The following is a 12,238-nucleotide window of genomic DNA, read 5'->3' on the forward strand; positions in this document are numbered from 1 at the left end:
CTCTGCTGCGGGGGCTGTTACATCTGTGTCTAGGGCCCCCCCCACATACGACAAAAGCTCTGGGCCTGGGAGGGGGAGGCGGTGAAGGAGGCACCTACTGTATGTAACGGTTCAGCTCCTGCTTGCTACAGCGGGACCAGTGGTAACGGTGGAAGGCGGCCTGCACCAGTGGCGCCATGATGCTCCCCATGCTCGTCTCGTCCGCACACCGGTTCCCCTGGCCATCATGCTCCATGCCTAGCCTAGGAGAAAGGCCCCTGAGCTGGGCTCATCGAGGAGGCTCCCGACACACGGCAGAGGGGTCTCCCCCAGCCCCACCCCGGCCAGAGACCTCTGGGGGGGTCACTTACACATGGCCAGTCTCATGAGCCACCACAAAGGCGGAGGAAAAGCCGTCCTCGTGGTTAAGGGTACAGCTTCTCAGGGGGTGGCACATGCCAGTAACGGGTGCGTACCCTGCCAGAAGAGAGGGGGGGAGTATGGGGGAGTTGGAGAGGAAGATGGAGATAGAGACACAAAAGGAGGGCAAATGGAGGGAGGGGGGAGAAGAGAGGAAGGGAGGTTGGATGGGAGAAAAAGCAAGGAAGGGAGAAAAAGATGGAGGTGGGGAATTGAAAGAGACACAAAGAGAGGAAAGATGAGAAAAGAGAGAGGTAAAGAGAGAGAATTTATGTAAAAAATTGAGAAACAGAGAAGGGGAGAAAGAGACAGAAACAGACAGATATAGACAGAGAGAGAGAGAGAGAAACAGACAAAAAAGAGAGACGAGACAGAGAGGGAGAGAGACAGAAATAAAGAAACAGAGAGGGAGACACAGAGATAGAGAGAGTGAATTTATGTAAGAAATTAAGAGACAGAGAGAGGGAAATAGAGACAGAGAAAAACAGAGACAGAGAGGGGGAGACATACAGACATAGACAAAGAGACAGAGATAAACAGACAAAAAAGAGAGACAGAGACAGAGAGAAATAAAGAAACAGAGAGGGAGAAAAATACCAGAGGTAGAGAGAGTGAATTTATGCAAGAAATTAAGAGACAGAGAGAGATAGAGATAGAGAGACAGACAGAGACAGAGAGAGAAAAAGAGAGAGAGAAACAGACGAAAAGAGACAGAGACAAAGAGAAGGAGAGAGACAGACAGACAAACGGGCATAGACAAAGAGACAGAGAAAAAGAGAAAAATAAAGAGAGGGAGAGAGACACACAGAGAGAAAGAGAGAGACAGACAGACAGACAGAGAGAGAAAGAGAGAAAGACACAGAGAGACAGAGAGAGACAGAGAGAGAGAGAGAGATGTATCATTGAAATGTAAATGACGCTCTGGGCCAAACATCGCCCCACCCCCATAGTGGCCAGGCCTGCTGCACAGCTGGTTAGAGCAGGGTTGGGGACAGGACACTTACAAAAAAGAGGGTTCGTGGAGATCCAGCCCCATCCCACCCCGTCCCGGGGCCCTGCCATGACTGCTGCATTCTGGGCCCCACCCTGAGCTGTCAGACCAATTCCAGGCTGGGGCCACAGGGACAGGAGCCCAAAGCTTGGACCAGCTGTTGGCCAATGGCTCCTCCCAACCAGCGGCCTCCTAAATTTGAATCTAGCCCAAGCCATCCTCAAATCCAGAGAGGAAGAGAGGCTGGGGGGGGATGCTGACTTAGTGGGAGCTTGGGAGCCCAGGGTTCCTTCCTCGGGAACTCGCCGAGGGTCAGTGCCCTCCCCATCAGCTCTGTGGCTGCAGGGTGGCTTCCTGCTCCTTCCTCTCCGGATCCATGGCAGCCTCTGCTGACTGCCCGGCCTCCACTTTTAACAAGGATGGCAGCAGGATTCAGCAGGACCAGGTCTGCCCCAAAGCCCTGACTCCTCAGGCTCAGGCAAGATTCCCGAAGGCTTCTGAGTCACAGACAGGACTGGACAGCAGGAGGCTGCCACGAGGGGACGGGTCCCTGCCCTTCTCCCGCTATAGGCCGGGCCCCTTACTTCCTCCTCCAAGATTCAGCTTCCTCACTGTAAAATGAGAGAGCTGGACCCCATGAGCCCTGCCGCCCGCTGAGCCTCCATCTTTCTATTCCTGGAATGTAAGGGAGGCCTTCCTGCTGTGTCCTTCCGCACCCCGTGTCCGAAACACCCCTCCAGTTCTGACACTCTATGCTCCAAGTGCCTCCCAGCTCATATTCCACCATCCAAGGACCCCGGAGCCCAACACTCCCTCTCCCAACGTGGAGCATTTTCTCTGGCCGTCTCCCATTGGTACTGGAACATTCTTCGAGCTCATCAGGGCCTCCTGACCTCCCCAGCTCAGTCCCATCGGCTGCAAAAAGCCTTTCTCCAGTCCTGTTTAATCCCAGTGCCTTCCCTGTCTCTTTCTGGGATTCATGAGAGATTTTTCATAAAGATTTGAAAAATCCAGGAAGCAAGACATAAAGGGGATCAATTCAATCCAATTTAAGCATATTGATGATTGATCCGGCTCAGGTCCCCTGACTCAGCAGTAAAGAAACAGAAGGGTTTCTCCCTGTTGCTCCTGGCCCACAAGGTACTAAAATTTCAATCAAGCACTTTTCCCCTCAACAGCTCTGATATACAGATGAGGTTGTTATTAATATTCCCTTTTTTTCTGAGGCAGCTGGGATTAAGTGACTTGGCCAGGGTCACACAGCTAGGAAGTGTTAAGTGTCTGAGGCTGGATTTAAACTCAGGTCCTCCTGACTTCAGGGCTAGTGCTCTACCCACTGCACCACCCCTTCCCCGCCACTCCCCAATATTCCCATTTTATAGATGAGGAAATAGAGGTGTAGGGAAGAGCCTAATTCCTCAGGGAAGTGATTCTAATCAATCAAACAATCAAGCACCTCTGGGCTAGCCAAATTCAACACTCTAAGTTGATGACGTTTGTTTGTTTTCGATTTAATCGGCTCTGGAGCCGTCATTCTAATTGTTCATTGTCTCTCTGTGGCTGAGGCCCCTGGGATGGAGAGCTGCTGGGGACCTCGGAGATCACGCCTCCCTTGTTTCTCATTTGCCAAAGGAGGGAAGCGAGGCCCCCCTCGGGAGAAGTGCCCTGCCCCCCAGCTGCTGAGTAAGAGAAGCCAGATTTACACCGAAGTTCTCCCACAGCCCGTGAACTACGCCATCCTTGTGCCGCCCTCAAGGAAGCCCCTGAGTGTGCCGACAGCAAAGGCCGTTTCGCAAACCTTCCCCACGTGTGCGTTCGAGGGCCCTGAGAGAGGGCTGGGAAGCCCCTCCTTGCAGTCCCAGAGGCTGGGCAGAGCGGTGGGCATGGGCGGGGCTGGGGGCTCTCTCTCCCTTCTTCCCCTCCGGCCAGCTGCGCACCCCTGTCTATGGGGAATACAGTACCTTGCATACCTGCGGGACCAAAATCCTGCCTCGTGAGGAAAACGGCGTGGTCGTGGTGCTCGGCGTGGGCAGGGTCGGAGCGCTGCTGGGAGTGGGCCCAGCGGCACACCTGCTCCAGGCTCCGGGACGGGTTCCCTCGCTCAATCAGGCTCAGAGACTGGAAGGAGTTTGGGGGGTACAGAACCAGAGTGGGGTCAACTTTGTCGCCGCGCATTAGAAGAGAATGGGTGCCGCGAAGCGGAAAGAGCACCGAGTGAGCCTGAGTTCAAATCCCACCTCTGACCCTAGCTGGCAAGTACCATTTAACCTCCCAGGGTCTCAGGTTCCTCACCTATAAAGTGAAAAGGTCGGACTAGGTGACCTTCGAAGCTCCTGAGGGCCCTAAATTCTGTTATCCTGAGCCAGGGATTAAAGAGTCTCTCAAGGTCTAGAATGCCCATGAGACTATCCTGGGCAATCCCATAATCCCCAAACCACCTAGAATGCTTCAGAGCTCTCCTGGGAAATCCCCTCCATCCCTACCTGGATCCCAGAAACCAATCCCATTGCTCCCCACACTCACTTCCACCCGATGGGTCTCCCACATTCTTCATTGTCCATCCCAAGTCCTATCTCTCTGCCTGGCTGCTGCCACCCCAGGGCTCAGACTGGCCCCCATCCTCCGCCCCATGGCTGACCTGCTGGCTTCCTGCCCCGATGACAAGCTTACCTGTCGATAGCCCACCATGATCATCCTAACCAAGGCGATGTTCATATGCACCCCCAGGGATTCATCATGGTAGATCTCATCCACCTGCAGAAAGGAAGAAGAGAACATGGGCTAGCGCTTGCAGAGAAGAGAAGTCACCGATACCTGTAGACTCCAGAAGCTGGTTTGTCTCAGGCTTTAATGCTGATCTAAGCCAGCTCTCTTCATCTTACAGGGAGGGAAATTGATTTTCCAAGAAAGGACTTGACTTGGCCAAGATCATTCAGGTCAACAGGAGAGCAAGGATTTGAAGCTGGGCCCTCCAGCTCCATCCCAGCTTCTTTCCACTACATCATGCTGACCCTCCAGCTAAAGCCCCTCATTTTGACCCAGAAAAGGTCACCCAACTGGTCAGCATCCAAGCTGGCGTGGACATTCAGATCCTCTGACCAGATGCAGAGCTCCGGCCCACCATGTTCTTGTCCATCATTGCCTTTTCCTTTCCTGACATCCTGAAGATGTCAGCTCTCAGCTGAGGAATCTCTTCAGCCATTAAGGAACCAAGGAAGGGAAGGGTCTGCAAACCTCAGATTTTCCCAGCTTAGTTTTCCTTCCCCTTCATCTCCTTGCCTCCAGATTCTCCTTTATGGAGGGGACAAGCAGCCTTCTCCATGGGCCCTTCCAGGCAGCTCTGACACTCTGTATTCTAAATTCTAATGGTCTGTCCAGCTCCAAAGTTCTAACTGTCCTTTCAGTTCTGACCATCTCTGTTCTAAGGGTACAGCTCCTTCAAGTGCAGAGACTGCAGGCCAGTGTGGAGGAGTGAGCGCCCCTAAATCCCTTGGGAAATTGGCCTTTTAGCACTAAAAGGCCAGAGCTCCTTCCACAACAACAGCCATCTCGATAACCTCCCTGCCTTGCATCTCTTCAGCCAGCCAGCCAAAATTAGCCACCTGCTCATCTCTGGGAAATAGTCAGAGCTGACCATTATAGAGTGTGCTAAGGTCTGCCGAACACTGACAGACAGTATCCCATCTGCTCCCCACCGTGACCCTGTGAATCAGGTGCTGTTGTTATCTTCAACCTACAAGTAAACTGAGGCTGAGAGACATTACTACAAGACAAAAAATGTCATCGCTGAGAGGAACGTTAGACTATAGAACATAGAATGTCAGAGCTGAGAGGATCGCTTATATAAAATATAAATGCTAGAACTAGAAGGAACTTGAGACTCTAAAATATGGAATATCAAAGATTATGAACTAATAGTGTACTAAAAAGGAAGTGCAAACTGGAGCAGACAGCTGTGGTAGGAAGTAGATAAAGCATTGATTCTGGGCTCAAATTCTACCTTAAATCCTACTTATAATCTTGGGTATGTCAGTTGCCACTGTGGATTCAGTTTTTCCATCTGTAAAACAACATGTCTGAACTAAATCACTTTAAAATCCCCTTCTAGCTCTAAACCTATGATGCTCTAAGTTAATAATCAGAACAAGGCAAAATAAAACAAGGTCACCGTCATATAGTGGGCAAAAAAGAACAGGAATGAGTTTTGCTTTTTAAACCTCAATGTTGGTGAGTCTGTGACTAAATAAGTACACATACATTGCTGACGTAATTGCAAACCACAGCAATCTTTCTGGGAAATAAACTGGCAACTGATAGATCATAAAACTGACCACACCCTTTGATTTAGTGATCCCACCTCGGAGAATATCTAAACAGATTTTCACAAACCCCTTAGAATTTAGAAGAAAGTGGAACTTAGAGATCATCTAATCTGCCCTGATTTTACAGGTGATGAAAATCAGACCCAGAAGGTCGAATTGTCGATGACTTTTCCCTCCTGAGTTGTTTCTTCATCTTATTTTCAGTTCTTAATTGTCTCTCTCCCTCTTCTTCCCCCAATCATTAAGAAGATAAGAAAAATAAAATCTATTACAAATCTGGATAGTCATACAAAATTAATTCTGAATTTATTTTTATAACTTTGTATGTATTTGGGTGAATTGGTATTGGATCTCCTATGGGGCAAGAACTGTTGACTTTGTCTTCATATATTCTGACTCCAGCATCTAGAACAGTGGAGAACAGGAGATGAGAAGAAGCATTTATTGCATCTACTATGTGTAAGGGACTATTTTAAGTCTTTATAAATGTTTCATTTCACCCTCATAACAATCCTAGGAACAAGGTGCTGTTATTATCCCCATTTTATAGTTGAAAAAACTTAAGACAAACAGATTAAATGACTTGCCCAAGATCTCATAGCTATTAAGTATCTGAGTATGAATTTGAACTCAGATATTCCTGTCACCGTGCCCAGTGTTCTAGTCATTATGCCTCCTAGCACAGTGTCTTGTACATAATAGCTCCTTAATAAATAATTGCTAAATTTAACTGAATGTCCCAGTACCACATTTGGTCTGGGAGTGGGTACAGTCATGAATTTATAGCTGGAAGGGTCCTGAGGTACCTTTTAATCCAATCCTGCTCATCTTGTCAAAAAAGATCTAGAGAAATGAGATGATTCCCCAAGGCCCCCCTGGGATTAGCTAAGCAGTGGAACAGGATTTGAACCTGCCATCCTCTGGCTCCAAACCCCTTCCACTAAACCATCCTGCCCCCTTAAAGGGTGAGGGAAAACTGTGGGTTATGCCCAGGATACAGGAGCTTTGGAGGGAGCATGGTCCAATGAAATGAGCTTTGGTTCTCACATAAGAGGAGCTGAGTTGGAATCCTGCCTTTGACATTTACTAGCTTGTGACTTTGAGAAAGTTACTTAATTTCCTAGGGACTCAATTTCCTCATCTGCAAAGTGGGAGGGTTGGATGAGACAACTTTTGGGATTTCTTCCAGTGCTAGATCAATGGCTTGGGTTTAAATTTTAGATGTGCCACTTACTATCTGGGTGATCTTGGATTTATGGGCCTCAGTTGTCTCATCTGTGAAATGAGGGGGTGAGCTTGATAACCACCTCCAACCTAAGATGTAGAATCCATTACAAAGCTGTCTCAGTTGGACAAACCAAGTGGATGAAAAGTGCCAATTATGAGAAGCTGTAGGATGGGAAGAGCACTGAGTAGAGAATCCTTACAGTAAGCTGGGCCTGGAATTTAATGGGAAGAAGGGGAAAAGGAAGAAAAGAAAGACAAGGAGAAATAGAAGAAAAAAGAAGAGAGAGGAAAAGGAGGAGTAAAATGAGAAGAAAGAGAAAGGCAAGGAGGAGGAAGAGAATAAAGAGAAGGAGATAGTGGGAGAGGGAGAAGAGAAGAAGAAACTTGAGGAGGAAAAAAGGAAGTGAAGGAGGAAGACAGAGAGGAAGAGAAGAGTGAAGTAGAGAAGAGGAGAAGAGGGAAAAGGAAAAGGAGGAGGAGATGAGGTTATTCATATTTATTAAACCATTCTGTTCTTTACAGGATTCCATATTTCCCATTCCAGTAAAACCCCAATGTCCCTTTTGAACTATGGGGCCATGAACTAGGGAAAATCTGAAAGACTAAATTAAAAAACAGTTGGGAGATCAGTGGGCAGTACAGTGGGTAGAAGGAAGCCAGTGAGGATCTGCTTAAGAAGTGACGTAGGAGCCATGACTGTGGATATACCAGAGGAGGTAAGGAGCCTGAGCACCACTGTGTTGTCCCCAAGATGAAGCAGAGAGATACTTCCAAAGCACTTAGTAGATCCTCTAGAGAGGACCGATGAGTGGACATGGGAAGGAGCCATATTGGAGAAGAGAATGCATGCTCCTCAAGGCAGAGACAGGTTTTACTTTTGCTCTATACAGTGTCCCTGTTGCTTAGCACAGCAGACCAATAGATATTTGTTGATTGACAGAATGAAAGTTATTTATATTATAATTATAATATAATATATATTATGTAATAATATATAATAAATTTTAATCTGCACCAAAGAAAGCGCCAGCCTCGACAAGGTAGCAATGCCGCTGAAGGGCTGAATTAAGGCAATGATGGCCACCATCAACTTGGAATCCATCTCTCTGACCAGGTCAGGTCAGCTCCAGTTCTGGAAGACTTTCAGACTGAAGCTGCGGGATGGCCCCAAAGGGCTCCAGATTTGAGAGGACTTTAGGAACAGGATTGGAAGCATGAGCCATGGCAGCCAGGGATGTGTGCCAGGCTGGCACAGGAGCTAGGGGGCTACTTCACCCCAGAAAACTGCCGTTCCATTATGGAATGGAGCTCTAATAGCTTAAAATGACACTAAGACTTTGGGGATATCCCATATTGCAATGAGACTTCCAGATACGTGGCTGAACAATCCTATGCTCCTCTGTAGACTAGATTAAATCCCTTCCCAAATATCAGTTTCAATCTCTCCCCCTACAAAATGAGATTAACAACAATTCTAGGTGAGCCACTCAGAGGATCTCGACTCTTATCATTAGCTACATGATCTTGATCAAGTTATTTAACCTCTGAAAACCTCAGTTTCTTCAACTGTGAAATGGAGTTAAGCCAGATGGCCCATACAATTTCTTCATCTCCACATCTAAGATTCTAGGATAGTTCATCCCCCTTGTTCTCAGTTTCCTCCTCTGTAAAGTGAGGGGGTTCCAACTGCATGAGATCTGAGATCACGTTCAGCTCTAGACCTCTCATCCCATGCTGTCTCAAATCATGCCTCAGGCATTCACTAATTAATTAAATGTGTGACTGAGCAAATAACTTCACCTCAATTTTTGGCCTCAGTTTCTTCAACAGTAAAATATAGATAGTAACAGCCCCTTCCTTCCAGGGTTGGTGTGAGGATCAAATTAAACAATATTTGTAAAGCCCTTTGCATAGGGCCTGGCACACAGTAGGCACTTAATAACTGCTTTTCCTCGTCCCCTCCCTGTCTGCCGTGCCTCCCAGCTGTGGCACTGTGTTCTACCGCTCCTTTCAGCTCTCATCCTGCAGTCTCGAGTTCAGCTGGGACCATTCAGACAGGCAGGCCTGCCCTGGCTCTGACTCCAAAGCTCCATCATCACTCATTCTTCACACTGGTCCAGGCTGTGTGTGGGCTATTCAGCAGGCAATAAGAGGCATGACCCAGACCAACCCAAATCCCTGTAAACACAACCGCGTACCACAATGACGACTTAAGGGGAGAGGACTCAAGACCAAATTCTCTGGGCTTCTCCAACTCCTGGCCTCCTCCCAGCACTCCCTCCTCCCTCTGCTCTGACTAAATGTTCTCTTCTCACCAAGCAGCAGCTCCCAGTGCCCTGCCAGGCTCTCCTTCCACCAACTCACCGACTTCCCAGCAGCCTTAGAATGCTATGCCCTAGTAGGGCTGCTTGCACAGTTGATCAGTAATCATTCCCCCCACCCACCCCCACACCCCCACATCCCCGTGTCTGCTGAGCCCATAACATCAAGAATGGACAGAATCCCTTCCACGGGATAACGATAATTGCTTCCCCTCACTCTCCCAGAGGCAGGGTAGCTTGGTGGGGCAAGCACAGGCTTTGGAGCTAGATGGAGGAGGAACGGGCATTCAAATCTGTTACTTATCTGTATGACCTCAAGCAATTGACAACCTTCTGGAGCCTCAGTTTCCTCATTTATAAAAGAGATTATACTAGATGGCTCCCAGAATTATCTGACTCTATGACTCATCCCAGCACTGTGTTATTCCATTTTCCAGACAGTGAGCCTGCTGGTAGAGAAACAGAAAGTGCTACAGTAGCTCAATGGCTGGGACTCCTGGTAAGGAAAGACTGAGGGGAGAACAGAAAGGGTGGAGGATGAATTACGATCATTTCTGTCTTTGTATTTCCAGGGCTTAGTCCATAAAGTAAGTGTTTACTGAGTGTTTGTTGACTAACTGACTGACTGACTGACAGTTCTCTCCCAGGCTAGTAGGAAAGGACAATCTATTCTGCCTGTGTTGTGGAACTTCAGGGCTGGAAAGAACACTGGATTTGGAGTCAAGAAGACCAGGGTTCAAATCCCTTGTGTGATTTTCTAGAATTCACTTGACCTCTTTGGATATCAGCCTCTCCAATGGGAATTTTCAAAAACTATAAGTTTCTGCTCTAATTTCTATGGAAAACTTCAAAAGTCATTTCATCCCTCTGTATCCAAACTGGAATCCTTTCCACAATATCCGTGACAAGTTGGAGATTCACATAATCTGTGTGATTTTGGGCAAGTCACCTCACCTGTCTGGACTTCATGAGTTTCCCTATTTATAACATGGAGGGGTATCTCTGAGGTCCCTTCTAGCTTCCTATGTATACTCTTAGATAAATCACAGCCTTCCTGTGCCTCAGTTTCTTCATCTGTAAAATAAGGGATTGAACTAGATGACCAACTTTCCCAACTTTCTCTCCCACACCCTGTGCCGAGCATGGAAAAAGGCAACATGGAATGGTTTGGGCAGCTCTAATGGTTAAAGAGGTTTCCCATATATAGTCTACGTCCTCCTTTCTGGAACCTCCCCCGGTACTTCCTAGTTCTGTTCTCTGGAGCCGAGCAGAATTGGCCTCCATGTTCTTTTAAAGATTACCAGGAAATAAAAGGGGTGAGGAGCAGCTAGGAGAGAATACCAGCTCTGGAGTCAGGAAGATCTGAGCTCAAATATGGCCTCAGATACTCACCTGCTCTGTTACCCTGGACACTTGAGCCTAATTGCCTCAAAAAAGAAAGTTCCCCAACAGCCGCTCAGAAATCACATCTGCCTCCTTTCCCCCCAGAAGGCTGGTGTGTGGTATATAGCACAGTACGGGGCACTAGTTTGGGTGGGCGAACAGATAGAGCTTGACATCAACAAAGGAAGTCGAAGAAGGTTAACCAGCCTTTGTGAAGCAAGAAACAGGAAGCCAGTGAAGGCCTTTGAACAGAGAAATAAAACAGTCATACATGTATACTAAGAAGACCTGAGACAGTGCTTCACACACATGGGAGCCAAAAAAAGTTTGGCGAATTGCAGAGAGGAAGGTACAGGCTGGGTCAGAGGGGCAAGGAACTGGAAGTAAGAACCTGCCTGTGAGACCGGCATCCAGACAAGAAATAATAATGGCCGGACCCAACTGCGTAGCTGTGGGAATGGGAAGGAAGGCATGGACTAGGAGGAGGCGATGTGTTGGAAAGAACATTGAATCTGGACTCAAGAGAGCTGGGTTCACATCTCAGTTCTACCATTTCCTACCTGTGTGACCCAGGATTAGTCTATTAAAGCCTCACTTGTTCAGTGAGGGGAGTTGGATTGGATGCTCTCCAAGTGATCTTCCCATTTTAAATCTGTGATCCTACATGTGGTCCCCTCTGAGCCTCAGTTTCCCCATCTGTTTGATGGAGGGAGGGGGATTGGACCCATCCCATGTTCCCTTGGCTTGGCTCTGACTCTGACCTGCTCAGCCACAGCCCTCTTAATGCTGGGCTATAAGCCATGCCAAGGGGCGGGAGGCGCTGCAGTGGCCCTGAGCCAGGGCCTGTTATAACAAGTGGCGTCAGCCAGGGGGTATGGTTAACTGCTCTGCTGTGTGGCTGGTGACCTGGGGCTTCCAGCTGGGCGGAAAACCAGTCGAGTGGGCCGGGCAGGGAGGGAATGCCCTCCAGAGCTGGGCAGCCGTCCCTCCCCCTGCTCCTGCTGTCCCTGAGCCTCCTGCAGCTGCAGAGCCTGGCACCATGGGGGAACGTCTGAGCCCAGCAGCTTCCTGCCTGGGAGCACCTACTCAGCAGCCGCAGCCTAGTGGAAAGAGCCCTGGCCCCACAATTGGGCGCGCTTGGTTCAAATCCTGGCACTGCCCCTCTGGGACCAGGCGCCCCTGACAATCACTTTACCTTGCAGGCCTTTGTAGCCCCGTGTGTAAAATGAGAGGGGCTGAGCTAGGATCACTGATCAAGTGCCAGAAGAAACCTCAGAGGCCATCTAGTCCAACCCCTCGTTTTTACAGAGAGAAACTGAGGTACACCCCCGTGAAGTCCCAACAGAATCAAGGACATAGAGCTGCAGGCGCTCTCAGAGGCCAGACAGCCCAACCCTCCCCTTTTACAGATGGGGAAATGGAGGCAGAGGTTGATCACAGAGCACAGATAATCAGTGGCTCCCCAGGTTTTCTGAAAACTCTCTGCATCATAAAAGTCTGCCTTCAGTCAAGTAATGGACAGTCATGACCTCCCCCAGGAGTCTTTACTTCTACCAGACAAATATCCACCAATTCATCCCCTCACCATCCTGGCC

The 12,238-nt window shown here is 48.6% G+C and overlaps 1 protein-coding gene across 2 annotated transcripts in view; it reads right to left on the minus strand.

Moving 5' to 3' along the window:
- ADAMTS14 (ADAM metallopeptidase with thrombospondin type 1 motif 14) overlaps nt 1–12,238 on the minus strand; it is a 107,681-nt gene that overhangs the window by 25,378 nt on the left and 70,065 nt on the right. Inside the window, exons 5-8 of one of the 2 annotated variants that reach the window (XM_031956823.1) lie at nt 4,061–4,144; nt 3,361–3,508; nt 351–456; nt 99–242 (exon numbers count right to left, since the gene is read on the minus strand). In XM_031956823.1, the coding sequence (XP_031812683.1) occupies nt 99–242; nt 351–456; nt 3,361–3,508; nt 4,061–4,144 (482 nt within the window). Of the gene's footprint in view, nt 1–98; nt 243–350; nt 457–3,351; nt 3,509–4,060; nt 4,145–12,238 lie in introns of both variants that reach the window. The other variant, XM_031956822.1, reaches the window with a different exon arrangement.

Source organism: Sarcophilus harrisii, chromosome 2 (genome assembly GCF_902635505.1).
Source record: "Sarcophilus harrisii chromosome 2, mSarHar1.11, whole genome shotgun sequence".
NCBI lineage: Eukaryota > Metazoa > Chordata > Mammalia > Dasyuromorphia > Dasyuridae > Sarcophilus > Sarcophilus harrisii.